At 39.7% G+C, this 27,776-nt stretch overlaps 4 protein-coding genes and 1 long non-coding RNA gene across 5 annotated transcripts; 3 read left to right on the top strand and 2 right to left on the bottom strand.

The window, feature by feature from the left end:
- Window positions 1-617: 617 nt before the first annotated feature.
- WIN1 (HOPW1-1-interacting 1) lies at window positions 618-6,805 on the top strand. The gene is made up of 3 exons (XM_017842693.5): window positions 618-1,861; window positions 3,089-3,523; window positions 5,890-6,805. The coding sequence occupies exons 1-3, from the start codon at window positions 1,421-1,423 to the stop codon at window positions 6,427-6,429; spliced, it is 1,416 nt and encodes a 471-aa protein (XP_017698182.4). The 5' UTR covers window positions 618-1,420; the 3' UTR covers window positions 6,430-6,805.
- A 3,518-nt stretch (window positions 6,806-10,323) lies between these two features.
- LOC148699675 (uncharacterized) lies at window positions 10,324-11,788 on the bottom strand. The gene is made up of 2 exons (XR_015974275.2): window positions 10,868-11,788; window positions 10,324-10,787 (listed from the first exon to the last, which is right to left on the bottom strand). It is a non-coding gene; the product is annotated as an uncharacterized LOC148699675 (long non-coding RNA).
- Window positions 11,789-11,819: 31 nt separating this feature from the next.
- LOC103706701 (putative xylan O-acetyltransferase 8) lies at window positions 11,820-13,872 on the top strand. The gene is made up of 6 exons (XM_008790906.5): window positions 11,820-12,108; window positions 12,267-12,504; window positions 12,604-12,775; window positions 12,868-13,067; window positions 13,201-13,359; window positions 13,452-13,872. The coding sequence occupies exons 1-6, from the start codon at window positions 11,928-11,930 to the stop codon at window positions 13,810-13,812; spliced, it is 1,311 nt and encodes a 436-aa protein (XP_008789128.2). The 5' UTR covers window positions 11,820-11,927; the 3' UTR covers window positions 13,813-13,872.
- A 5,853-nt stretch (window positions 13,873-19,725) lies between these two features.
- On the top strand, window positions 19,726-22,571 carry ESK1 (trichome birefringence-like protein (DUF828)). Its single transcript, XM_008790908.6, has 5 exons — window positions 19,726-20,885; window positions 21,042-21,213; window positions 21,291-21,490; window positions 21,577-21,735; window positions 22,080-22,571. The coding sequence occupies exons 1-5, from the start codon at window positions 20,215-20,217 to the stop codon at window positions 22,438-22,440; spliced, it is 1,563 nt and encodes a 520-aa protein (XP_008789130.4). The 5' UTR covers window positions 19,726-20,214; the 3' UTR covers window positions 22,441-22,571.
- Window positions 22,404-26,338, bottom strand: LOC103706702 (uncharacterized). The gene is made up of 2 exons (XM_088713404.2): window positions 25,829-26,338; window positions 22,404-22,522 (listed from the first exon to the last, which is right to left on the bottom strand). The coding sequence occupies exons 1-2, from the start codon at window positions 26,262-26,264 to the stop codon at window positions 22,404-22,406; spliced, it is 555 nt and encodes a 184-aa protein (XP_088569530.2). The 5' UTR covers window positions 26,265-26,338.
- Window positions 26,339-27,776: the final 1,438 nt, after the last annotated feature.

Raw genomic sequence — 27,776 nt, 5'->3', positions numbered from 1 at the left:
GCATAAGGTGCCCCGAATTTGGCCGGGGCGCATCGTCATATAAGGCGCCTCGAGCTCGAGCCCGGGACGTCGTTATAGGCACCAGAAGAGGTTGCTGCAGGTCGTAGTGGAGAGATCTGGACGAGGTCGGCATGGCCTTCGACGATGTTCGAGGTTGGACCGGCTCTAAGCGGGACCGAGATCCCGCTCGGTCGGCGCCGAGGTCTACTTGGCCAGAATGAGGTGGTCCTGTCTTGAGCTGGACGATCCATTTTGCCTCCTATTAGTAATGTTCTTATGAAAATAAAAATCATGAAAAAAAATTCATGGAGGATATGAGAAAGCTACTTTTCTACTAGTTGAAAATTAGAATTTTTTTCAAAAATATTTTTAAACCATCAAAATTTATAGATAAGATTTTTTTTAAATTAAGTATATAATAGATATTTTATATAAATTTTTTTAAAAAATAGATGTCCAGTTAAATATAGGCCATTCTGAGGCGTGCTATAATTTTTTCAGACATATATTCTTAAAAATTATTATTTAAAAAATATTTTAATTTGGAAACTGGAGGTGTCTGTTTTTTTATTTTATTTTATTTATTTTATTTTAAGATCCGTATGCTTCATCACAGACCCGATCGATAAGAGGAGAACATTTGTCCACCTTCAAGTTCTCGGACGATGGATGGCAGTTTCTATTACTCCAGGAGTGCAAAACTTTAAAGGCGGTACTTTTGTTTTTTCTGTATTTCGTTACCAATGTTTTTTTAATTAAACTGATATTTTGACTAGTATTGAGTATCTGACCGACGAGTCGACGACCGCGTTCTGAAATTATATCTTTTTCTTTAAAAAAATTATTTTTTGCGAGAAAATAGGGGCCTGCGAGGTTCCATCCCTCTCGACCTGCACTCCCCCGCGACTCTCTCGATATGGAAGCGTTGAACCGGAAACTGCTCTTCTTCTTCGCCCAAAACCCTCATCTTTTGGAAACCTCAAAACCCTAAATCCCATCCTTTTTCTCGTTCATTAGTTTATCCCTCGAATGATATTTTCAGGCCTTTCATCATTGCCGCATATTCTCTGGGAATCGCTTCTTTTGATCCGTTTCCCATTCTTAGGGCATCCAATCTCGAATTTATCCTCTTCTTGATTGATTTCAATTTCCTTCTCAAGGACGCGAATCGTTTATAAAACCTTCTTTCCTTTGGTCATTCATGGGTGGGGAAAAACTGAGAGAAATATAGCTTGGAGGGCAAAAGTTTGATTTTTTTTTGGAAGCAATTTCTTAGTTCTTAGCTAAATCCCGGTTTTGCATCAATTGAATCGAGTATTTGTAGTTTGTATCAGATTGTCCTCGAAGTTTTGCTCTGATTAGTTTAATTAGGGAGGAAAGTTATTGAATGTGAAGCCTTTTTCCCTTTTTAGGGACAAAGATGAATTCTCTCCAACTCCAATCCTTTCAGGCCTCTTCCATTTCCTCAGCAACCGACCTCCCTGGCCTTTTTAGGCTACAGAGGGCGAGGAGGGTATCATCAGCTGGACTCCGTATTCCGCGCGTTTCCTCATGTCTCGCTTCGGAAACAAAGAAGAAGGCAGATCCTTCAAGCTCTGGGAAGCCGGTATCCAAGGAGACCAAAGAGGTCATGGAGACAGAAGGGAGCGTCTTTGTGCGGACATATGCTCGAGCACCTTTGGTGTTGAAGAGCGGCAGAGGATGCAAACTCTATGACGTTGATGGAAGAGAGTATTTGGACATGACGGCTGGGATCGCGGTCAATTCTCTCGGGCATGGCGACCCGGACTGGGTGAAGGCGGTGGTCGAGCAGGCCAATACTCTTACTCATGTCAGCAATGTCTTCTACTCAGTCCCTCAGGTAAGGCTTTCTGGCCTTGGAAAGGGTTTTATTGGCTGCGCCAAAATCTGGACTTGATAGTTATATATGAACAGTGATATATTCGTATGTTACACCTTCCAGGTATTTGATAAAAGGGTGCTACTGTTTCTTCATGAAAGGTTTTCATTTGTTGTTACTTGTGGACTGCATACCATATTTTGTCAATTTGGTTTCTTAACTATCAGGTGCATTAGGTTTCTTTGGATGTTTGAGTATGCATAACGGTACCTGGTCTTTCATTTTTGTCAGCCAAAGATATTAATTTTTTGCTTAAAACTGCATGACTAAAGCCACACTGTGAATAACATGCCTGATTCCATCTATTCAGGGCTACATTTGTAGAAGATATGTCGATAAATAAGTGCAATGGAGGTGAGAGTATGATGTTTAGTTAATGCAGGAAGTATCTGCTTGGAACAGGTTAGGCTGAGACAGTGCTACCTCTTCTGTTGGTCTATAGGCTTAGTGGTGCCAAGAGAAATTCCAAGATATTCCATGGAACAGAAGCTCCCTTGTTTTAATCACAAAAGTTTTTTTTTTCCTTTCCTTTTTTCTGTGGTGATGGTTGGGTGGGGGTAGCAGGGTTTGGGTGGGTAGATGAGCAGGGGGGCCTTCATCAATGGGAATTAGCTTTGTAGTTTAGGTGCAGATTATGCTTCTATATTTTAAGTTTGTAAGTCTGAGAAATTTTCATGATATTCCAGATACTGCAAGACTCTTTAACCAACAAATATGGCTGCACTATTTGTTTAATTAATTAAGAAGGCTGCATAATCTACAGCCACATTTTGATCACATTTATATTGCATAAAATAGAAACTATTTTATGAATGAAGAACTTGTATCTTCTTTTTGGACATCTTTTGTTTCCTTTTTCTGAGTATATTTTTTTACCTTCTTTTAGTTGCTGTTCATGACCGTGTTTGGTTTTGCTGTTAATAAGTTGATCCTCCTGCTTATCCTGCATAAAGACATAAGTTAATATGCAATTCCTTTGAGATACTTATTACCTTATCCAGATATTGGTGAAATAAAATATAACACCTTTGAGGAAATCATAATACAACTGTCTGCAACATTATTATCTTATGCGGGACTGTCGATTAACAAGTAGTGGTTCCTTTTTTAAGTCCTGTACGTGCTTTTCAGTTTACTGGCAGTTAACATGCATATATCATGTGGCATGCATATATCATGTGGCTGCAGGTGACACTTGGAAAATGCCTGGTGGAGTGCTCTTTTGCTGACCGTGTTTTCTTTTCAAACTCTGGGACAGAAGCAAATGAAGCAGCTATAAAATTTGCTAGGAAATTTCAAAGATACTTACATGCTGATGAGAAGCATCCTGCTACAGAGTTTATTGCTTTTACTAATAGTTTTCATGGAAGGACGATGGGTGCACTTGCCCTCACTAGTAAAGAACAATATAGGCTACCTTTTGAACCTGTCATGCCTGGGGTCACGTTCATAGAATATGGGAATATTGAAGAATTCAAGAAAACAATAAAATCTGGCAAAACAGCAGCAGTTTTTGTGGAGCCTATTCAGGGTGAAGGTGGAATATATAGCGCTACCAAGGATTTTTTGCAGACGCTGCGTACAGGCTGTGATGATGCAGGAGCTCTTCTGGTTTTTGATGAGGTATGCAATTTAAGTTATTGCTTTATATAAATGCTTACAATCTTTCTTTTTTTGCTTATTTGATTATCTTCATGTTACTGTTTGAGCCATTAATGCTTTGTGCCATCACTATGACCTGTTTAAATATATTAGGTGTTGTAGCTAACAAATACTTTTCTTTCTAGGTTGTGCCATCTATTGTACTTTTTGAAAGGTTATGATAGGCTAATCTTTATATCTGGTAACCTGAGGTTTGCAAATTTTTAGCCATAATGGATAGAACCTCTACAGCAAACCATTCTTTTCACTAAATAGAAAATGTGCATCATTTTGAGTGCTATATGAGAAAATTAACTTTCTTCTTTCTTTTCAATAGGATTGATTTTTAAAAAAAAGAAAAACAAGATATTTAAAGAAACTAACTTATTATTATTGGGCGTGGACGTATGTAATGGGAGATTCTTACTTTTTGGCAGATGTTTATCTGCCACTGTCTGTAGATTTGGCATACCCTGATGGCAGTGTTATTTACAGATTGATACTTGATCTGCTAGTTTATATCGATTGGTTAGCATTTTCATAAAATTACTTGTCAGAAAATAATAGTATAAATCACTAATTTTTGTTGCCTCGCGACATATAATTTTCCGAGAGAGCATTAAAAAATGCGAATACTTTTGAGTTCCTCCAATTGCTACTGGAGCCATCTTTTGTTGGACTAGTATCTAATAAATATAACAGAACTGCCTTATCAGTTGTCAAGTTTACCTCATATCTTGGCAGTCTGATTAAATGATGTAAATACAGAAGACTGAGACCTTATGCTAACAAGGAAATATATGCCATACTCATATCTGGATTAAATGTTAGGTAGAATTCACCATTTTGTGCCATGAAAATTTTAAATTAGTAAAAGCAAGAGTTCAGGTTTGCAGTTATGTACTATACTCATATGTAGATTGGTGCTTCCTTGTGACATGTCATTGTGCATAAACTTGCCTGGAGAAGAGTGAAAGCAAGCAGCCTATAGTGGGGTTGATTGGCACTGCTCAACTTGCAATTACCATCTTGTCTGGGTAGCTAGTCATTTGCTGTTATCATAGTTGTACCTGACCTGGTTTTGGAAGTTAGTTCTATTGTGACATCAGATCTTGTCTCCTTCCTTCTCCATCTGGGCTCTTGCCAAATCTAGGCAATTCTGGTTGTTTCCTGTTCAGTCACATAAATTGCGTAACCAACAGGGTCGGGCGTTCGCCTCCAAATGCCCGTTATGGTTTCATGGCTGAACCCTCTTCTCCCTAGAGTAACTGTCAAGAATTTGGTACCAATTTAGAGGATTACCAGTCATGAAATGTTCTCGAACTTTGATGGATCTCTCCTTGATCTATGTATGACTCTATGTGAACGGAATATGGCTTGTTGGTTAAGGTTTTAAAATGCAGTGGTCTGGCTGGCGTCATTTCCAATTCTAAATACCTGATCGTGCCTGTTCAATGATGCTTTTCTAGGAATTCCAATGTGAATGGGTACCAAAACAATGCCCTGTAGCATGGGTGGAAAGTTGCAAATCAAGAACCCAGGTTGTTAGGTCAGTATAATATTCATGAGACAGATTAACTTATTTTTGGTGATTTTATTATGTTATTAGATCTTGGCTGGACATGTTAATTTTGACACTCTCTTACAACTAACAATTGTAAGTTGTGCTCAGTGGTTATCAATTAAAATTAAAAGGCTATTCATTTCTGTACCCAAAACAAGGGGAGGGAGGGAGAGAGAGAGAGAGAGAGAGAGGATATCTGCAGAAAAAAATATCATCCATTGGCCTTTATATTTTTTATATATTTGCCAATCTTTTATCAATATTTAACTCATCGGGCTTGATATTTGAATGTGGCCTTAAGTAAACAACTGGACTTGAGCAGTTATGATAATAGGATTTGTGAAGGTTGAGTCCTATTAGGTGAGATAAGGTTGGCAAATGGTGGCATCTTCTGCAAAACCACAGGAATATAATTAGGGACGCCATACTATCAAATTTACCTATAAAAAATGATATGCAGATAGCTGTTTTGTTTCTGTCGAGAACAACTACAAATGGACAATGGGATGGTCATTTGCATGATATGTGGCAGTCCAGTTGCCATCATACTTAGAATGAAGTTTTGCTTAACCTGCTTGCCCAGATCATTAAACTCTGAATATGTTGTGGTTAAATAATATGAAAATTGCCATGTTCTATCATGACAGACCTTGGGATTTGTTTTATTTGTCCTACCCTTTCATAGTTCTATTTTTAATACTACTTGCCTGTTAGTCTGGATCTGTGAAATCTAGAACATTTTCATCTTTCAATTAATTTTTCCATTTTTATTAATACTATGCAGATCCAGTGCGGGTTAGGCCGAACAGGTCACCTCTGGGCCCATGAGGCATTTGGTGTGACACCTGATATAATGACCCTTGCCAAACCCCTTGCTGGTGGTCTACCAATTGGTGCTGTCTTGACAACTGAAAGGGTTGCAGCTGCCATAAGCTCTGGGGACCATGGAAGCACTTTTGCCGGTGCGCCTCTTGTATGTCATGCTGCCCTTGCAGTGCTGGATAAAATCCGAGAGCCCAGCTTCTTGGCTGGTGTAACCAAGAAAGGCCTCTACCTCAAGGAACTATTGATTCAGAAACTGGGAGACAGCCAACATGTGAAAGAAGTGCGTGGACTTGGGCTTATTGTTGGGATTGAGCTCGATGTGCAAGCTTCTCCTCTTGTCGACGCATGCAGGGATGCTGGCCTTCTGGTTTTGACAGCTGGGAAAGGAAATGTCATAAGGCTGGTACCTCCACTGATCATATCTGAGAAGGAGCTGGAGCAGGCAGCTGAAGTTTTAAGGGAATGTTTGCCTGTACTTGATGCTAATATACCAAATTAAGGGATAGACCCGGCAGGCTTGTAGAAGTTCTGTATTTTTAATTTGGTTTTATTCTTGGGAGGGGAGGGAATATGCAGTGCAGATGGTGGAAACTGAACTCTGATCCATGGAGTGACCATTGTGATCCTATGCATCCTAGTTGACCATATGATTATGGCGCTAAATATGCAAATGAAGTAGCAAAGTATTAAGAATCCTAGTATGTTAATTCTACAGATGATTATTCAGCCAAGTAATTGCTGGTACTTGACATTTGTGGTTGATACTTTCAGCTTGATTTATATGTGCTAGCACTCGTGATGTTAATATGTAATGCTGTCACGAGCCTATGTGCTTTGCTTCTGTTCTATTATGTAGATGCATTTATCAACACAAAGTCTCTCTGTAATGTGTGTTTTCTTAGTTTCATGATGGCATTTCTTCTTTTTACCAAAGTCTTAATTTTTTTGTCACCAGCCAAGCACTGAAACTTGTTTTGCCATCCTGGATCAACAAAGTTGCCCGGACAGGCGGCTGCTAAGCATGAGCATTTTTTCCGAGCACTGCATGCTTCCAACTTTTTTATTTCTTGTTTTTGTATTCTATTTAGATTGCATATAACTTACATTGCTATTTCGCAGGTGTGATGGGTAGCAGCAATCTTATAATGATACGTTTTAGTTAGATTGGCACATACAATTCAACATGACAGTGCATCAAATGAATGTTTGTGATCCCATCATGCAGTGCAAATGACTGATTTAGAGGTACTGTGTATTCAATGGATGATTTTGATCTCAACAAATATTTTCATTCAAGCATGTACTCAATAGATGGTTGTGCAATTCCAATTGTTTAAAGGCATTTCCGTAAATTGGCAGAACTGACCATTACCAAGTAAAATAAAACTAATTTGTAAAATATTAACAAATATCAAATATTGTTCAAAAAGAACACTATATTCTTCTATGAAGAAATTTTATATAAAGTGCTCAAAAATTGTACAGTCTAGATAAAACTATAAATATATTTTTAATTACTTGATGCATAGATTAGGGATCTCCAAATTACATAATTTTTAGTGTGTAAATAATTTAGATATAGTAAATTATTATTCAATATAGATTTGATTGGATATGCTTGGAGATCCATATGAGTGTAGCCTTATATAGCCTATGTTTCGATATGAAGTCCAGTAATGAAAAATAGGGATCTCTATTCTGCTGCATTTTGTGTTTTTCCGTACCTTTCAAAGCTACTCTGATCGCCTGGTGGGGATATGTTACGTTTTCTTTTATGATGTTATCAACGATCCAGATTCTCATTACTTAATTGGTTTGCCCAGGAATGGTTCTCATCTTATAAAAGGACATAGATGCTGAATCTGTGTCTCTTTATACTTCACGAATCGTGATTAGTGGGACCATTGATCATATTGTTAACTCATATGGATGGTCGATCCAGTAATCTGGAAAACATGGACAGCATTAGCATAGTGAGTGTGAACTAAAGGATGAGAGTCTCTGGTTCTGGCAAAGTTGGTGCCTAGGGTAATATTATCATGTAGTGCAGAGCATTTGAACTGTAAATGATTCATATACTTCTGAGGTAACCATGAAAATGGATGCGCATGAAGCAATCTTTTTAAAGAGCTGCCCTACTTCATCTAGCCTACTGCGCAATGGCTTCGTGTACTGTTCTAGAGAATTTAATGGAAAATTCACACCAAAAGATTTAGTGGTAGTGTAACAACTGGGGCCTGGGGTCCTCAGTCCTGATTAATTAGGTCACCTTCAAGTTTCAGTGATTGAGGTTACAGATCTTCTTTAAAGGTTCACTCAAGATTAATCAGTCCATGTTCATGTTCTTGAAGAGTATGAGGACAAATGGGCCAATCCTGCTGCATTTTGATATCTACTCCAGTTCCCAATAATTTTCTTAGTATTCTTATGGTGGTGGAGAGTATCATATTTTTCCATATGACAAAAGGGAAAAGTCTAAAGAAGTTCCATATATATTAATAATAATTTGGTACAACAATTTTTTTCATTGTCAAAGATTACCATTGCCACATGATTGCTTAGGATATAGTGTTTTTAATTATCAGGAGTCTTCTAATTGTTCACCTTCCCTAGCTTAATTGATAAGGTAGTAAATAAGGTGTCTTAGGAAATAAGGTTTAGTTTTCAAAGCCTGCAACTGGAAGAATCTTCTCACACATTTTACTGTTTTTAGTGTTTTGGAGTGTTGAGACACAACTGCAATGGAGGTAAATGGGTATAGCAACCTGAACTGAAACTGATAAGGGTGATTTGAGCAACGCAAGGAGTTTTCTTTCCACCCTTCTATCATAACCAGAATTTTAGTGACTATCAGAACAATATACTGAGGTTTATCTTTGGCATTGAGGGTGTCTGAATTGGCTTTTCATGCTTATGATGACATCCTGGGTCAGCGATAGACAACCATCTGATGGAGATAGTTCTGATAGGCAAATTGCCAAGGCAATCTAAGGTTAAAAAAAAAAAAAAGAGAGTAGGTGACTGAACACAGGTTATGATCAAGATGAAAACCCATTGGAGCGAGGATTGCTTCGAGATCAAAGGACTTGTTATGTCTGCCTTTATCAGGGCAAGCTTGGTAAGGTCTTTTTGTCTATTTATCCAGTACCACATAAGCATGATCGTAAATGTGTCGTTCTTTTATATTTACCTTGTTTTTTAAGAACTCTTTTTGGGTGAGATTATATTATGGTGAGAATGAGGTTGCAACATCAATAAATTATTTGTTTTGTTTTAAGGAGCCCAAAGAGCAGCATACCCTATCCTTTTTTTGCAATTTCGCACTAAAACTATAGTTTTAGCCATTATTGTTGTTGATTGATCTTTTTTTTATATAACATAAAGAAATACAAGATTCACCTGCTGCCTTGGTCCCACTTGATGCATGGAGTGCAGTCAGTCTGCGTAGAATGCTTGCTTGTTCACTGCATGGTGCCTATAAGTAGGTGGTTCTTCTAATGTGTACATCTAATCTCTTTCATGTATCTTTATAGTATTTACACAGTCTCGCTTGTATTGATTTTTAGAAATCTTTTAAAAATTAATCCTATTTATTATTGGTAAGCAGGGGAACATCATCTTTACTTTCTTATTCAGCTAAGTATCATCATTGTTACTGCTCCAGTTATGTTCAATAAAAGGCTCTTGCATAATTTTAACAATGAAGTTCTCAGAAAAGACTAACCAAATGTTTGAAACCAGAACATTGGCTCAAGGCTGTAAAGATTTTATACTACCTGCATTTAATGGAATTGTTTGGTTTCGGATGTCTCCAACAGCAGGTGTTCAAGAATCCCTTTGTTACCATTTATTCAGTTACCAAACTGATTGGATCTTCCTCATAAAGGCCGTGGAACAACTGATCGATATTGGTTCGTTGTGATGGAGCAGTGTCAGGTGGATGTGCCAAGTGTTTCAAGTGGTCTTTTCTCAGTTGCTGCAACATCACCTGATTCAGAACTGATTGCGACTCAGTAAAGAAAACATGGAACATCGAGAGTGGTCAGAAGGATTTAGAGAGAGAGAGAATGAATCTTCAGCTCCTAGTCCGGTACGTGAAGTTTAGTTTAATGAGCAATTCTACGCTATGATAAGCCTGTATCCGAGGCCATTGAAAGCTTGTTGTAGGACACAGGTCTCAACAAGAAGTTCCTCCATGCGGCAAGTAGAGCAAAGGGAAACATGATGGGATTGGAGATACGCTTGATGATGCTACTGCTGCAGTGTGAAACTTTGAGGAAGGATTTTCCAGAATGGTAAAGAACTTGTTGAAGATAAAACTCTGTTACCCAAAAAACAAGATAATACTGGTCACCATAAAGACCAAAGCACTGGTCAAATCACTAAAGTAGAGTTAAAAAAAAGTAACCCTCATCCATTTGACTGCCATATTACTTGTCATAAATTGAGAATCGATTAACATATATGCTGTAAAATTTTTCTTATTCAGCTGTATGACAACTTGTGCTCGTCTTCAGTACATTGTATGACAGCTCTCGGTTGTATTTGTTCTTCGTTTGAACTTCTAATGTTTTCTTGTACAATAGCAGTCTCCATGATTGTCTCCAGATTCTCATTTGTTAGTGCAGACTACTGAATGCATATTGGCAACTCTGATGATCATGAGCAGATCCTTCCATCGAAAAAGAAAGATGCATATTGGCATGATAATAAATTTCCCGAACTTCTTTGGAAAGAAGTATAGGGATTAGAGCTGCTGTCCATTACCCACAGCACGTCCATATGCGAATGTTTATTTTGGCATCACTGAGCTTATTATCTTGCAGTGTGAGAGGATCAAGGGTCATACATGTGCATCTTTGAGAAGGGAAAAAAAAGAGAGAGAAATTAAAATTTACATCAATAAAGGAACAAGAAAGCAAGGTAAAATTATTTGCCAATATTCCTCTCCTGCTGGGCTAATGGTGAAAGGTAGTGATCTTTTCTTCGGAGGGGACAAAAGAAAGTTGGGCAATTTTTTGATTCATCTGAAGATCAATCTTGACAAGAATGGGCATCTCCTTCTTTAATCTGAAGAGTAATCTCGACAAGAGAAGGGCTGCTAAGGACAATGGAACATTTAGTATGGTCACAAAGGATGATGTAGTTCGCCACTTCATAATTTACAGAACGAAATCTTCAAATCTACTTTTTTAAATCAAACGTAGTCTTGACTACTAAAATATGTAAACAAAAGGATTTACAACATGAGAAGGGAAAGCTGCTCGAATTATCTAACTGTAATTATTCTCATTAGTGCTTTTCCTTACTTCATATCACCCAAGTAGAGAAGCATGGCCATCTAAAAATAATATTTACACCTTTATTTCTGTATCATAAAATCCAATGCAATCATTAAACTAGAGAGCCATAGTCACCCAAATCCTTAAAGACACCACACGGTGAGGACTTCCATAATACCATCTAAGCGATGCACTGGTGAGTGGGGCGAGGGGGTCGCTGGATGTTGCAGAAGAAAAAGGCAGCAGCTGTTCCGAGCAACTGGGTCAGACTCTCGAACCTGAACATGATCAATGGCTGTCAAAGATGGGCCTCGGATATAGCAGTCAGCTACCTTAGTAACTTAAGGTGGCTGAATCAAAAATTGATCCTTGTCTTCGATATAACCCTCCATGAAAGAAACATATAACACTTCGCGAGAGAGCAGGTGTAATAGTGAAGAGTAGGAGAGATGAAGCTTTCAGTTGGTACGCTAAGCTTTCCATTTTGATGTAAATGAGCTCAAAAGGTGCTTGAAAGCAAAAAATTATCAGTGGTTGGAGCTGCATTGCCTTTTGAGAGCAGAAAATAATGAGCAATATTGGTGGGAGCAGCAGTCTACTTCGCTTTTGCTTTACTCTTACTCAATGACCATTAACGAACCCCACACAGCACATAATTTTTCTTCTCCTTTCTTTTTTCTCATCATTTCTGTAGCACCACCGCACCACCACCCTGATGTTCCCATTGCCTCTATATCCTTACACCGGAAGAAGCAGTCCTCACCTTCTGCCTCCACTCTGCGTCGATTCGATGAAGATATCAAGAGGGAAGCTCCCGCTTTCCGTCATGGCAATCGTCATCAGCGCCGTAGCATTGGTTGGGGTGATCTTCACCGAGGACCTCCGAGCTTTAACTGGTACGTCCATCTTTAATTAAGCTTAGATCTTGTTCTAGAAAGGATGCAGTTATCAATTCTAGTAAGGTGTCTTCAGGTAACTGCACCTTGTATCGAGTTCGCACCATTCTAAATGCTGCACTGTGATTTTTTATATGAATTGTTCTTGTTCTTACCAGAGGAAAAAGAAAAGCCTTCCAATGAAGATGACACTATCGATGAAGATAGAATCACATTCGATCCCAACGAGTGCAGTGTGATGAATGGGAAGTGGGTTTTCAACAGTTCTAGGAAGCCTCCCTATACTGATCAGACTTGCCCATATGTCGACAGACAAGTGGCATGTACGAGGAATGGAAGGCCCGATACGGATTACCTGTACTGGGAATGGCAACTAGATGATTGCAATTTACCAAGGTTAGTGTATTGAAATCACACTTAGCTATGCAGTCTTAGGAGTGCTTGGAAAAGGGCTATCCTTATCCATCATATAATGTAAAACATTATATCTCATAGATTTGATGCTGCTGCCATGCTTGAAAAGCTGAGAGGAAAGCGGTTGATGTTTGTCGGAGATTCGCTGCAGAGGGGACAATGGCAGTCATTTGTCTGCCTGGTGCAATCTCAGATACCGGAAGAACAAAAATCCATGAATCGCAGTCGAACTTTATCCGTCTTCAGGGCAAAGGTATTGCCATTTGACAACTCTTGAAGTAGATGGTGCTGCAGCTCTAGAGCTGATGCTGCTCTGACTAAGCAGGCTCTTCAATTGATTGATAGGAGTACAATGCTACAATCGAGTTCTACTGGGCACCGTTTCTTATCGAGTCCAATTCTGATGCCAACGTTATCATCGACACAAGCAGGAGAATTTTACATGTAGATTCCGTTTCCAAGCATGCACAACATTGGATAGGAGCCGATATCCTTGTTTTTAACACCTATGTTTGGTGGATGACCGGCCACAGGATCAAGTCTGTGTAAGTGCTGATTTCTCACAATGCTCTTCATTGGGTAATTTTTCTTCGCTGTGCAACGTTTTATATTTAAATCTAGCAAGTAAGCATACTTTATCGTGTAGTTATTGTGTCTTCATGATGTTACTGGGTTCAGGTGGGGTTCATTTGCTAATGGGGATGAAGGGTTTGAGGAGCTGGATATTCATGTTGCTTATAGAATTGGTCTGAAGACATGGGCCAATTGGATAGATTCTAATGTGAATCCAAATGTGACTAGAGTGTTCTTTACTACAATGTCCCCCACACACTTAAGGTATCTCAATTATTCCTGAGCTTTTAAGAAAGTTGATTACTGAAATGTGAGCTCAAAATTTTTGGTTTTTTTTTTCCTCCCACTCATTGCAGGAGCTCAGACTGGAACCACAAGAATGGGATCAAATGCTACAATGAAACAAGACCTGTCATGAAAAGAGGACACTGGGGGAGCGGATCAGACAAAAGGATGATGCAGGTGGTTGCAAGTGTTATCAGACGAATGAAAGTCCCTGTCGCTTTGCTGAACATAACACAACTTTCAGAGCACCGAATCGATGGTCATTCATCAGTCTACACAGAAGCGCAAGGACAGATGTTAACCGATAAGCAGAAGGCCAACCCAAGATACTACGCTGATTGCATTCACTGGTGCTTGCCAGGAGTTCCAGATACATGGAATCAGCTCCTTTATGCTTATTTGTTAAATGAAGAGCTAAACAAAGACATGTAACGATTCGATACAAATTTCATAGGTTTCTATCCATCCCAGTACCATAATGATTTAATGACATGATTACATCGGCTAATCAATATCATATGAAACAACTAAGACAATAGATTAAGCTACACCTAAAAATCAACCACCATAGATATCTTCTAAAGAAAATTAGGTACTGATGATGAGTCCTGCAGTTGCCGCTTCGACCATTCTTGGCTTCAAGCAGACCATCTTGGCAGGGGACTTCCTAGTGGCAAGAGAAGTAGGTAGAAGGAGATCATAGGCTGAAACATGAACACCAATTGCAGCTCTTCGTAAGGGATCAAGATTGTTTGACAACTAAGCATCCCACTCGATAGCCTTGGCGGCGCTGCAAGCCACACTTGGACCCCCAGGGACCGTCAATCTCACAGAATTCTGCAGCATCAAAATTATAACAAAATCTTGTCATGCTCTTTTAGGAATGTCTGATGGAAGTAGAAGATGGCCTTAAGGTTAACCACCTGCGGGGAAAAAACTTTCAAAGATCATTCTCTAGTAGTAGGCCTTTTTTATGGTGGGTGTATTTTGTGGGTATATGTGCTGCATCATTCAGTCTTTTTTTCTTTTTTGGCACATCGGCGGCTCACATGCGACGACGGATGTGAATGTGGCCAACAAAATCAAAAAACAGAGAAGATAATAGAGCTAACACCATCATTTTTTTTTCAGTCCTTGACCTGTGATGAAGATAGAAGTATCTTGGTGATAACAAAGCTAGAGACAGAAAACAGAGATAATAGAAAAATGATAGATAAAAAGATTACTAGACAAATTACATGTTTTGCTGCATAAGTCTTCAGTCCATCAATCCAACTGCAGCTAACACCAGCACTAAACTGCTCCTTCTGCCTACAGAGAATATGCTGCAGAGTCAAGAGATGCAATTCTGAGTTTCTTTGCTGTGCAAGATCATCAAATTTTTTAATATTATTACCTGTTTTTCCTTTAGAGACAACATGTTTTAATTAGTTATCTAGTTCTGATAGGATATTTCTTAAACGTTTCTGTTTAAATATGAAAAGTTATATCTCATAAAGAAAAGTTAGCATGGACGCTACAATGAAACGTTCTCAGGCCTTTGGCGGATAGGCGTTTTCATCATCATCAAAGGCTTTCCTCAATAGCCACTTCTCTATTCGCCCCACATCAGGTTTGATCTGCTCATAAATGCAGAGTGTTTACCACCTTGGAAATCACTGTAAGAATTTTGCCTAAAGGAAAAAAATAAGACTAAGTGGTTTATTGAACTTTCCATTTTATATTCAGGATCAGTGCTCATTGCAACACTAATGAATTCCTTATCCAAGAAAGGCACACGAGCTTCCACTCCCCATGCAGATGTAGCTTTACTAGCTCTTAAGCAATCATACAGGTGAAGAGGTTTTATCTGTAGATGACATGATACAAGTGAAATCATCATTAAAACCACACTTGTTAGGTGCCTTATGGAAATATAAATAGCCTCCAAAAAGCTCATCTAAGCCTTTGCCAGAGATCACCAACGTCACTTCTAGTGACTTGATCTTCCGAGCCATAAGAAACATGAGCATACTACCATGGTTGTATTGGCATCATTCATGTCGATGTGATAGATTTCATCCTCGATAAATCGATGCCATCCTATCAGTTAATATGAAACCCAGAATTCTTGTAATTTTCAGAGTTCACCTTTACAGAGAAGGCACATGAGGAGGCCTACTGCTTTCCAGTACCTGAACAGTGAAGTACTCATGGTGGACAGTTCCCAAATAATCAGCAACCTCCTTTGCAGCCAGCAAATCTGCTGAACCCTGCAAGAAAAGGGGGATATGATCAAAACTGCAGAACTTCCATGTTTCTTAGGAAAATTGAAGGAAAAAGATTATGGAGCCTTCTATCGACATCTAAGCCTTTTAATTCTTGATCTGATAGACTCGACTGATCGATCTTCAGACTTTATCTGACACCTGCATTTTAAACAGTGGAAGTTGGAGTCTGCATCCTGGTTCGACTCAAAATTTACATTTAGTTTCCACAGATGGCATTTTATTCTTGAGCTATTATTTCAGTAGCCATTTAATATTAAGTCTCTGATCCTTGCATAAAATGAGCCTGACTGTGTATTAAGGACTAATGTAAAATAATTAACTGTGCAAAGACCAGGTGTCTAATAGCAGTCAAGCAAAAGACCAGGTGCTAAGTTCCCATATAAGTACAGGTTGGTCATGAGCCAAAATCCCTTTCTTGGACATATGTCAGCAAGGATATGCAATGCCAAATCCAAATGATTCACCCAAATTCCTCTCTTTTTTTTTGACTGAAAACATGATCTAAATATCACTGCTACGCGACTCGCTACGCTTGATAACTTAATCTCTCTCTCTTTTTCTTTTTGAGAGAAAGTATGCCACTAACTATCAAACAGAATTACTTCAGTTTGTAACCTAGATTTGGTTCTCAAAATCTTGGTCTAGGTTATATAGTTCATCAAGGCACAAGATGTGTCATGGTAAATCTCGGGCTTATCTTTCATGCCATGGTCCCGAAACAAAATGTTAAAGCTATCTCATGACTTAAAACAGGTGGATATAGGTCTCTCTTAAAAGTATTTAAGCAGGTGGATATAGGTCCCTCTTAGCAAGTATTTAAACAGGTGGATGTAGGTCACTCTTAGCAAGTATTCTAGCACATTGGTTGCCACAAACAACCACTGATTCTTTCCTATTGTGACTAGCAAGATTGCTTTGAGTTGTTATTCAGTAGTAAACAAGCGAAAGTTATGCTGTTGCTGGAACAGAAAGCAATCATAGTTTATTGGTTATAGTTAGTATGGAAAGGTAAGAATGAAAAGAAAATAATATTACGTGTAATAGTGGGAAGTAGGAAAAGGATTAGCGTAGAAAACAATCTTTCAATTTAACATGTTCTCCACTGTAGAAAGAAGGATTCAGACAGATTAAATCTACGGCAATTCTTTGGACGGAAGATGCCAAAGCGTGGTTGGTTCAAGACTGATGCAGCAAGGGAACATGAGAAAAGTTCTGGAAAAGTAGTGTACTTGAGTGACCACATAGGAAAGCCAGTCTGAGCTGTGGCCAGTTAGTGTTAGGTGGAAGAGGTTCGAAAGTTCGAGTTATTGACAACTAGAAAAAAAGTATGCAAACAGCAAGATATGAAGGCGTTGGATGCTTGTAAGTGGTGTCTGGATTGGTTTCTTGCCTAACTACAGAGTCTTGGCAAGGCTAATTTGGAATTCATTCTCTAGGAGATTACATAGTTCTAACACTTCAAAACTATGTCATTACCATTGTATACTTCAGGCTAGTTCTGTGAAATATCGTTCTTCAAAACAGAAAAATATCAGGAACTAACATTCTCTATTGGATATGATCATGCATCAAATAGTTCAAATTGGGTTTCTAAGCTTGTATACAACACCAATACGATGCAGCAAATTTTGGAACAACAGTTGGATCATCCATGGGTCGCTTCGAGGCCTGTGCAGGCGGACGAACGATAGAGTTTGGAGCACTTTGAGATCTGCGATGGAAATATATACAACCTTGATAAAGAGCTAGGATTCATGGTCTTAACATTTGGGAGCACTGCCAAGCAGCAGGAAGGGACTGAAGAGTTTGTTCCATCCAATGCATTGATCACCATGCATTAATATTATACCACAGTTAATTAACAAGTATATTCCCATCAAAATTTGTTTAGTTTTACACCTCAGTTACGACTCTCATTAGTTGCAGCCTCGCCAACCGAGTGAGATGCGTCTCATCGTGAAAGTGATACTTCAATGAACGCGAACACGCTCATTGGGTCCTGACATTCCTCGAAGGTTGCAAACAACTGGTAGGAGAGGACGGATCCTCTCACTTCAGTTGGCGTTCGCTCTCACTTGAAAAGGGAGTGACTTCCCTCCAGCCATTCCTAAAAGCAGAACGCCTTGTAATTCCTCACATAATAAGCATATGATGAGTATATGAAAATTAGAGGGTTGCCTTGTTTTGACTTTGTTCAAATATAAAGCTACAGAGTAGTTTTTATACTGGAATTTATTAATCATTACTGTTCATCCATAGTCCCTCCTCAAACCTTGGTGAGATTAGTTGAAGGCTCCCACGAGCATGTTGTTTGAGGATGCGCTTCTGAATCAACCAGAATCCTCTGTGGTGCGCAGGCTGCATCATAGAGTGTTGTGCAGTTCTTGATGGCTGCTATGAGAAAATGAACAGCCATCAAATAATATATCTTATGTATGATAAGGTATGTGTTTGTGAACTATTTTGTTTGATGGCTGTCTATCTGCTTGATTACCTAAAAAGGTGTGGGTACAGCTTGCAGTACATGTTTGGTGCAGATCAACTTTATCTGAAAGGGAGTGGGCTTGTCCGATATTATGCAGGACCATCAAAGACCATATGATCTCCTTGGATGTCATCCTCCAACCCGAACCATTAGATTTAGTGAAAGAAATTTAAAAATATAAGAGTATTAACTGTGATACATCTGAACACTTTTTTGATGGGTATTACATGTGGTCCGTCCTCCAAGTGAGAATAATCTACTAAATGGATTGTTTCAGATTTGACGGGCAAATGAATTGATACTGACTGTATAATATAACTCCCATAGTTAGTGTGCTGATTATACTGCAATTAGAAGTGGAAACATCATCATGTCGGTCTTATAGGTTTTCAAGTTTGATAATTTTACAGACTCGGTCTCCTTCTTTCTATATTCATATTATACCTAATACAAGCGTATACCATCAACTCTATCGGTTATTCAATAATCTCAAAGGAATTAATGTTAGAACAAAATCAATTACTCAATAATCTCAAATCCGAACCAGTAGTTGATCATATCCGGTCATCAGGTACCCAATAGAAGTTGGGACCTGCATAGGATCCAAACCTAAGCTCATGGATCCGTCAGGGACAACAACAATCTTGATGAGTCCATGATGCAAGATAGAAGAACAGAGAAGTAGGAAGGAGAGAGAGAGAGAGAGAGAGAGAGAGAGAGAGAGAGAGAGAGGAGGAGGAGGAAGACTCAATACTTTCAAATTTTAAATCTCATTAATGCAAACTATCTTCACAATTACATAGCCATAAGTTTGAATAAACCCAAAATTCTAATAGGAATATGTGTAGAAATAAAATAGTGAGATGCTTGTAACATTCCAATCCTAGAATCTATATGTATAAATATGTTTTTTTTTAATTTTTAGATAAAAATGTTAATTTTTATATTTGTACTTTATGGAAGTGCGTCTAAAATTTTTTTAAAAAAATAGAAAAGTAACATTTCCACGAGAATAAAATTCTCATGTTTTATAAAAAAAAAAAGAATTCCTAAGTAATATGGAAAAACTACTTTCACACCCGTTAGAAATTAATTTTTTTTAAAAAATATTTTTAAGCCATAAAAATTTATGAATAAAATTTTGGTTATTATGATATAATAGATATTTTATACAATTTTTTTAGAAAAACAGATACTTAACTAAATATAAGCTAATTTGAAATATATTATTTTTTATAATCAATTAAATATGTCAAAGTTATTTTTTACAGGCATCATGTCATTAGAATTATTTTTTAAAAAAAAATATATTTAGATGAAAACCAAAAAAAGTCCTAAAAATGAGAGGTGACTGTCCGGCCATTGCCGTTGACCGCAGAACCATACACGAAGAACTAGCGTCCAATGAAAGCGAGAATGCTCCTGCCGAGGGGACCAGTTCCGTAGAAGTAGCATCATGCGCGACTTTTTGTGTATTATTTTTCTCTATTTTATATCCCAAATGAATCAGAGCCCAATTGCATTGCTTGCTAAACGCCGCAAGAGTCCACCCACCGCACTTGCTTCGCATCCGGCAAATGCAATCATACTGATAGCAGCTTCTTGTACCAAAGGCACCCACCGAATAAAGAGAACTCCCATTTCGTAAGCTTGCATGTTACTCCTTCACCTCCCATCGCCTTCTTCATCAGCTGGATTCTTAAAAGAGTGTTCTTTCGTTTAGCCTTTAGTGGGGACTGAATAAAGAAAAGGAATGCATCATCCTTCACCATCCAAATTACTAGACGAGCCCCTCCCTTGAGGAAGCCTCATCCCACCAAACCCCTTTATTGATATCCAAATTACTAGATTTTGACTCACATGACCAATCGTGGTTGGTTACTGGATGGTTATAGGTCAAGAGGGAGAAAAGATTTTCACTATTCAGATTAAGATAATTCAAAGATTTATGTTTACAGCCTCATCCCACCAAACCCCTTTCTCTATATCCACTCCTCCATCTCCTCCCCCGCTCTTTGGTGCTCTCCGATGCTTTTTGCTCGCCGGAAGTCATAATCGCCTTTCGTGCCGGAGCCGTTCATGCTGAAGCACGCGGCATTATTCAATGGCCGGAAGAACGGCAACCTCTCGATCTTTGTCGTTGTCTTCTCGGTCGTCCTCTTGGTCTTGTTCATGTACAACGAAGACATCAAGTCCGTTGCCGAGTTCCCCTCCTCCTCCAGCACTGGAGCCAAATCCCAGGAGGTCACTCACCAATACCAAGACCCCTCCTCCATCCAAGAAGACTTCCAGGTCAAGAACCACCACCAAGTTCGAAAGACCAAGAGCAATAAGAGCGCAATAACAGAGGCGGAGGCGCAGCAAGAAGAGCAAGAGGAGAGTCCCATCAAGGCGGTTTTCGCGGATGAGGACGGTCCCAGGGTTCAGCTACCGTTGCTCGAGGAGGAGGCCCGCGAGGAGCGAGCAGCCGAGTCCGGGCCTAAGGGGAGGAAGGTCAGAAAAGAGGAGAGCTTGGCCGAGGCGGAGTTTGAGGAGGATCGGGGAGCGGTGCTGGATAGGACGGTGGTCGGCGTGCCGGAGGGGTGCGACCTCTTCGCCGGCGAGTGGGTGTACGACAACATCACGCGCCCAATTTACGAGGAGCAGGACTGCGAGTTCCTCACGGAGCAGGTTACGTGCATGGGGAATGGCAGGAAGGACGATTCCTACCAGAAGTGGAGGTGGCAGCCTCGCGATTGCAACCTGCCTCGGTGAGTATATGAGCGTGTTTTAGTAATTAACATCATTGTTTTGATTTGGTTCGATTCAAGGACACGGTTATGAGTTGGAATTTGTTATGTGAATCGAGAATTTCAACTCGAGTTTATGTGATTTTTGTTTTTTTTAATTCTCCTTTAAAATATAAGGTTTGATGCGAGGATACTCTTGGAGAGGCTGAGAGGGAAGAGGCTGATGTTTGTAGGGGACTCGTTGAACCGGAACCAGTGGGAGTCCATGGTGTGCCTGGTCCAGTCTGCGGTTCCTCCAGGCAAGAAGACACTCGTTAAGAACGGCTCGCTCAATGTCTTCCGGGCCGAGGTGACTTATTTATTTTTGATTCATTGATATGGAAAGTTATCTGCAGCGATTTGATTGAAATTGTTTGGAATGCGAAGGAGTACGATGCTACGGTGGAGTTCTACTGGGCACCGTTCCTGGTGGAATCGAACTCGGACGATCCGAACTTTCACAGCATTCAGAACCGGATCATCATGCCAGAATCAATCAAGAAGCATGGGAAAAATTGGAAGAAAGTAGACTACCTCATCTTTAATACCTACATCTGGTGGATGAACACCCGTAACATGAAAGTCCTGTGAGTATTTGTCTAAGAAATTTGGTATGCTTTCATGTTCTGACGGTGGATGTTTTGTCAACGGCATTCTGCTTTGGAGTAAACAGGAGAGGATCATTCGATGAGGGAGCCACGGAGTATGATGAGGTAGACCGGCCAGAAGCCTACAGGAGGGTCCTCAAAACATGGGCTAAGTGGGTGGAAAAGAATGTGGATCCCCAGCGAACAATGGTGTTCTTCATGAGCACGTCTCCTAATCATTTCAAGTAACGAAAACATCTCTATAACTTGACCATTTAGGTGCATATTAGATTCTGTGCCGGCGTGTGTTTAGTTTCATACCAATTATTTATCCAAAAAAATTTGGATACTTATACATGACTAAAAAACCTAAAAAATATCTTCCATTCGATCATTATGGATCTGGATACCATAATTTTTGTCGTGAAGCAACCCTTGGTTGCTCTTGCCACGCTACATCAATTATTGACATCACATGTTATCTTGTTATCATAATCAATTAACCATAAAGTCTAGATCATTTGTATCTCTCGTTTGGGCCGAGTAGGATTGGAATAAATTATTACGTCTCATGTGATGCTCATTATAGGAGTGAGGCGTGGGACAACCCGAGCGGGATAAAGTGCGCAATGGAGACGAAACCGGTGATAAACCCGCGGCACGCGCTGGACCTGGGGACGGACTGGAGGCTGTTCGAGGTGGCGAGCAACGTGACGAGGTCGATGAGGAAAGTGCCGGTGTGGTTCGTGAGCATCACCGCGCTGTCGGAGCTCCGGAAGGACGCGCACACCTCCGTCCACACGCTGCGGCAGGGGAAGCTGCTGACGCCGGAGCAGCAGGCGGACCCGGCCAAGTTCGCCGACTGCATCCACTGGTGCCTCCCGGGCCTCCCGGACACTTGGAACGAGTTCCTTTACGCCCGCATCGTCTCCGGTCCTCGGCTCATCTGACCGATGATACCTGCACCCCTTTTTCTTCTTATAATTGTTTCCTCTTTTTTTTCTTTTTTTCTTTCCATCCTGTTCATATTTCCTATTTGAACAATTAGGCAGTACAATCAATAATATCATGAGTTACAAAATGGGCTAAGCCTATATTTATGGTATACTCAAAAATAACTTTAGAATGAGTCGACCTAAATCCCATGAAAAAAAAAAAAAATCTCAGCAATTTTTTTTTATATAAAATTTGGGCTGATCTATTTCAGAACTATTTTTAGATATTTTATAAATGTAGGCCTAAATCAGCCGGTAAATTATGATCGTAGTGATTGCACTGTCTCAATTTAGATATTTTATGAAATTTTCAGCTTAATTTTTTAGAAAAATTCAAACAAATTTTTATTTATATTTTAGCGTGGACGAAAGCTAAAGGGGAAAAGAGATTGTTACGCTATAGGGAAAGAGCTGGCGATGACGTCGACATGTTAAGCTATGGTTGTCACCGCCATGGGGGGCTGTTATGAATCACTTCCTCGGACTGTATATTTGATTTGCAAATGGAGAGGAGAATAAGGGCAAACGCTAAAGCAAAAGGTTAATTTTGCCTGTTACTCATTGCACAAATGGAGACTATTGTAAAATATATTTGGTGGAACTGCCCCGCTTAATCTTATCCGACTAAACAACCATGGAAAGCAAAAAATATATTAGAAAAAGAAATAAAACCTGTTGTGTGTGTGCGTGTGTGTGTAGAGAGAAAGAAAGATTTATTTTGGTTAATGTTTGTTGGACTTTTATCACTGAAATGGATATAGAAAAATCACCAAACTCAATGTGGAGTATTTTGCTACTACAAATAGAGTTGAATAGGTCCATGAGTAAAATTTGCCATACCAAAAAGCCGAGGAGTCAAATTTTCTAAAACTATAATTTGGCAATATAATGTCTCATTGCGATAATTTTTTTTTAAAAAAATGGATAACTTTTCTAGATCTACGATGTGGTACCTTCTGATGATTTGGCCCAAATACTATCGTTGTGCTCCGAAATAAGTTTGTTAAACTGAAATTTTATTTTGATAGATTCAAGTTAAACGGATTGAGAAAATTCTTTCTTCTTTTAATCAAATCAAAAACAGAATATTTTCTTTTCGGAGAGAGGGATGGGTTAGGGGTAAAGAAAATAGAATTGTAACAACTCGGAACCTCGCCCAAAAAGGTTAACCAAAAGGTATTTTTTGGGTTCCTTAGTGCTATATAGGTACCCAAGATCTCTTTGATTAATAACCGATATGAGATTAAACACACGTCTACACAAGTCCTTATATATCCCATATCGATTATTCACTGGGTAGATCTTGGATACTTATATAGAATCAAGGAACCCAAATAATACCTTCCAACTAGCTATTTTGGATAATGTTCTAAGTTGTTACAGAAAGTTTTTAAGAACTTATATGGAAGTTACGGCCCGCCACCTTGGCTCAAGTTAGAATAGATTCGTGGGGTTTATCAGGGTTAGTTTAGTTAGACTATGTCCGATTAGTTAGACACCAAGTGCATAAAGCAAGAGAATCACAAGGCGATGGTGCCACCTTTGAATCTACATATCGTTTTGCACTGAGCATGTGGTGCCATCTTCCTGGACACGATTTTAGGCTTGCGACTAGATTGTGAGATTGTAGGTTTAGGAGCAGTTGACTACTAAGAACTAAGTATGCTTCTTGTCCATTTATCCTCCAAAGATAGACATGAGCAAATTACATGCAATAATGCCTCTTGATGGTCTCACACGCCGACAGAGAAAAGGGTCATGGTGCATATGGTTTCCAGGTGAATTGCCCAAGAAATTTATACTAAGATATCGGTCTGCTTGTCAAAGAATTCCCACGGATGGTCAAGAAAGTGAACTTGATGTGAGACAACTAAAAACAGAGTAGATAGGATTAGAGATTGGAATCATCCTGAAGGTTTTGGAAGGGAAAAATCTCAAATAGTAAAAAGACTTGGACATAAGTAATGCAAAAGACATTTGAATCTGCTCTTGATTTCAAAGCGCCCAGACCTCAGTGAAAATTGCTAGTGGTGTGGGATCCATAAAACAATTCAACGATAGATATGATAGGGCTTTTTATTTTACTAAATTACAGAACCCCCGTAGAAAATACAGAAGATTGGATCAACCACACTATGAATGTCTCCCATCAATCGGTAGCAGATGCAAAACAAAAGACCTTCTTTGACTAAGGACAACTTTCTCATGGGATGTGCAGAGAAAACTTAAGGTAGATTTGCTTCGACACTCATTTCTTAGTTAAGATTAGAATTAGCTTAACAACTTTTGTCACCGGATGTGAAGAGAAAATTGAAGGTAGATTACGTTCAACACTTGTTTCTTTTTTTTTAATCCAGATCAAAATTTGCTTTTCTTTTAGTAAATCAGATAAATTAAACTATTCGAGTATAAATACAAATGTGAGAATCAGCAACCAAAATGTTTAATTGAACGAAAAGATTTGCTGAAGAATTTCGTAATATAGTTACAGTGTGATTGGCCACATAAGACGTCATCTAATTAGCTGCACTATTAGCTTTCCTACATATATATATATATATATGTGTGTGTGTGTGTGTGTGTGTGTGTGTGTGTGTGTGTGTGTGTGTGTGTGTGTGTGAAAATCTTAATAAAAAGTAATGTGTGCATCAATCGCCAACAATCTAAAGAAGGAGATGGAATCTGCTATCAGTAGACTATGAATCTGAAAGTCATTTAATAACTGTCAAGCAATCTCTCTCTGAAGAAATATGGGATGCTCTCGATGTCTCTATAGCTTAAATCAACCCCTCCCACACCGCACGCAGTTTTGTCATTGGAATAATCATATCAAAAATTTAGACACTATCTACAGCTACTAAAGCACCACAAGCACTCCTGATATTAAAGCTAGCTCCACCGAAAACACCTCTCTCGTGTGCATTACCAACAAAGTTGACCTCACAACTCAATAATTTGCTTAACCAATTGCTATAGAGAGTATCTCCTCTCATTGGCAAGATACAAAACTTTTAGAAAGAGTGATAGCAATCATTACAAGAACATAAAGACCATGTATGGGAAAACGCTATCAAATACCTTCAAACAGATTGTGCTTCATAATTGTCTACAGTCACATACCCTCGAACAACTTCTTTCTACTTTTTTAAGCACACATATGATTGATCAGAGATTTTGATGGTATTATGTTCATTTGTTAACTACTTAAAAGAGATCGTGTACATTATTCGCACCATTTTCTAATATCAAAGAAAGAAAGAAAAAAGAAATGGGAGAAAAAGTAGAAAAAAACAAACTCACTCCGGAGAGAACCCAGACAAAAACTCTGGTGATCCCCGATTACCTTCCGAGACCATGTGGAGCCGAGGCAGGCTCCGGTGGTCGTCCTCGGCGGGCCCCGCCGCCGCCCTGAACGGCCCTTTAATCGCCAGTCGCATCTGCTTCTCCTCCTCCTCCTTCTCCCCGTCGACCTCAGCCGCCAGTATGACGTCCGGCGAAGACGTCGACCCGCCGCGGCGGCGGTAGTACCCCGCCCCCTTCCGGCGGTGGTGCTTTTGCTTTCCACGCCGCAAGGACGCCCTCCGGTAGGTCTCTCCATCCATCTCCACTCCCCCGTCCTCGTGGCCGCCTCCGGCGGCGGCCGCTCGCTCGCGCTCCACCGACCGCGCGAACTCCAGCAACTGGCTAAGGGTTTTGCGGTGCATGTAGTAGGCCGAGACGGCCACGAAGGAAGCGCCGACCAGCGCCGCCATGGCGAGGTGGAGCGCGTATGCGTCCATCGCTTCGCAAGAAGAGAGCACAGGGAAGAAGAAAGAGTGGCGAATGGAGAAACAGCATCTGATTCATTCGGACGAGGGGAAGATGGGCCTATTTATAGACGGGGCGAAGGGTGAGAATCTTTTCATGGTCTCCATCGCGGAAAATTCTACCTTGGTCCGGTCCAATCCGGATAAATCATCGCCCGTCGATCCAAGTTCGATCTCCGTAACCAGCGGTGGAGATTTAACGGAGGGAAAAAGAATCCCAAACTCGGGAGATCGCGTTCGAGTTGGGCTGGAATCCGATGCGGCAGTGAGTGCCATTCCGCTGGGCGCTTAGTTGTTCCCATTATTTGTTTGTGCCGCTTCCAATTATTAGGTTGGGTTCCGTTAGTAATATATGCTCGTGTTGAGCATGGGTGCACGAGCGGAATCGGCGATTGGTGCCAGCGTTGCTTAGGAAAGCACGGCATCTTGGACTGTTTCTGATGCTGCTGTCAATTGCTCGTGGTACTGCCTCCAATGAATTGATAAAAAGCACTTTAATCTAGCCTTATCTCCATATCTAGGTCGAAATGTGATAAGTTTACTGTTGTAGAGATAAGAGATAAATAAATTACATATTTCATTATGGTGCTATCAAACTCACATTAATAGTTCTTGTTTTTTAATTTAGATACATCCATGGCATCCAATAAACTTAAGAATTCACTTTAACGGGGAATTCTAAACTATGACCCTAGCATAAAACTTACATGTAACATGGCCAACATGTTATAGCATCATTATACTGTATAAATGAGGCCATGTGATATGGCATTGGACTAAGCAAGTTAGTTACTAAAATCCATAATTTTTGGATTACCATGTCACGCCCTAAATTCGGAGTATGATATGGCATTGGACTAAGCAAGTTAGTTACTAAAAGCATATGCTTTGTCTCCCATGAATTAATTAAACGAATGCAGTAGCGTAGAAGAGATTAAGGTTGCATAGTGCTGCAAGAGATGCTTCTTTCACAATAATATACAAAAATGATTCCTGCTTTCTAAGATGCTACAAAGGAGGCAGGGAAATGAAAAAAGGAGAAGAAATTATTATGTTGATAAAATCCATCCTAGATCTAGGATGAAACATTTTAGGTGGATTTATTTCATCCTAGATTCACGGTGAATTGATTCATAATAGTCAATCAATTTGTAGATTCTTGTGAAGGAGATGGAAATAGTAAAGAGGCCTAAGGTCCTTTTCCTTCATCGATGCGCCATGGTTGTGCGATATAGCGTTCCCTTGCTTTTCTTTCATCATCCTTTGTTCCTTTTGTTCTTGTGGGCCACAAGAATCGGATTTAGTTGGTGACAGCGGTCTACGAATAATATTTGGATGGTGGCTGCCCGTGCTTGTTTGCCATTAATTAAGTTGGCCTTTTCTTTCCTTTGTGACGGCGCCGTTTTCCACCGGCTGTAACTATAAACCGAAAGGGTGCCCAAAAGCGACGCAGCGCCCGGCAAAACCCATTGGTTTTAAGGGATA

This window comes from Phoenix dactylifera, chromosome 17, assembly GCF_051530095.1.
Source record: "Phoenix dactylifera cultivar Ajwa chromosome 17, Ajwa_hap1_PhDact_Kaust_v1.1, whole genome shotgun sequence".
NCBI lineage: Eukaryota > Viridiplantae > Streptophyta > Magnoliopsida > Arecales > Arecaceae > Phoenix > Phoenix dactylifera.
Note: the sequence above shows the minus strand (reverse complement) of the source record. Positions and strands in the feature narration are given on the sequence as shown.

What these genes read in the sequence shown, in the direction of transcription:
- LOC103706702 (XM_088713404.2), bottom strand. Translation starts at nt 26,264, where the DNA reads ATGGACGCATACGCGCTCCACCTCGCCATGGCGGCGCTGGTCGGCGCT. An exon ending in GCTCCACATGGTCTCGGAAG is followed by an intron (nt 22,523 to 25,828) that starts GTAATCGGGGAT and finishes TTGTTCAAATAG; the next exon opens with GAAATATGAACAGGATGGAA.
- WIN1 (XM_017842693.5), top strand. Translation starts at nt 1,421, where the DNA reads ATGAATTCTCTCCAACTCCAATCCTTTCAGGCCTCTTCCATTTCCTCA. An exon ending in TCTTCTACTCAGTCCCTCAG is followed by an intron (nt 1,862 to 3,088) that starts GTAAGGCTTTCT and finishes ATGTGGCTGCAG; the next exon opens with GTGACACTTGGAAAATGCCT. An exon ending in CTCTTCTGGTTTTTGATGAG is followed by an intron (nt 3,524 to 5,889) that starts GTATGCAATTTA and finishes AATACTATGCAG; the next exon opens with ATCCAGTGCGGGTTAGGCCG.
- ESK1 (XM_008790908.6), top strand. Translation starts at nt 20,215, where the DNA reads ATGCTGAAGCACGCGGCATTATTCAATGGCCGGAAGAACGGCAACCTC. An exon ending in CGCGATTGCAACCTGCCTCG is followed by an intron (nt 20,886 to 21,041) that starts GTGAGTATATGA and finishes TTAAAATATAAG; the next exon opens with GTTTGATGCGAGGATACTCT. An exon ending in TCAATGTCTTCCGGGCCGAG is followed by an intron (nt 21,214 to 21,290) that starts GTGACTTATTTA and finishes TGGAATGCGAAG; the next exon opens with GAGTACGATGCTACGGTGGA.
- LOC103706701 (XM_008790906.5), top strand. Translation starts at nt 11,928, where the DNA reads ATGTTCCCATTGCCTCTATATCCTTACACCGGAAGAAGCAGTCCTCAC. An exon ending in GGACCTCCGAGCTTTAACTG is followed by an intron (nt 12,109 to 12,266) that starts GTACGTCCATCT and finishes TGTTCTTACCAG; the next exon opens with AGGAAAAAGAAAAGCCTTCC. An exon ending in ATGTCCCCCACACACTTAAG is followed by an intron (nt 13,360 to 13,451) that starts GTATCTCAATTA and finishes CACTCATTGCAG; the next exon opens with GAGCTCAGACTGGAACCACA.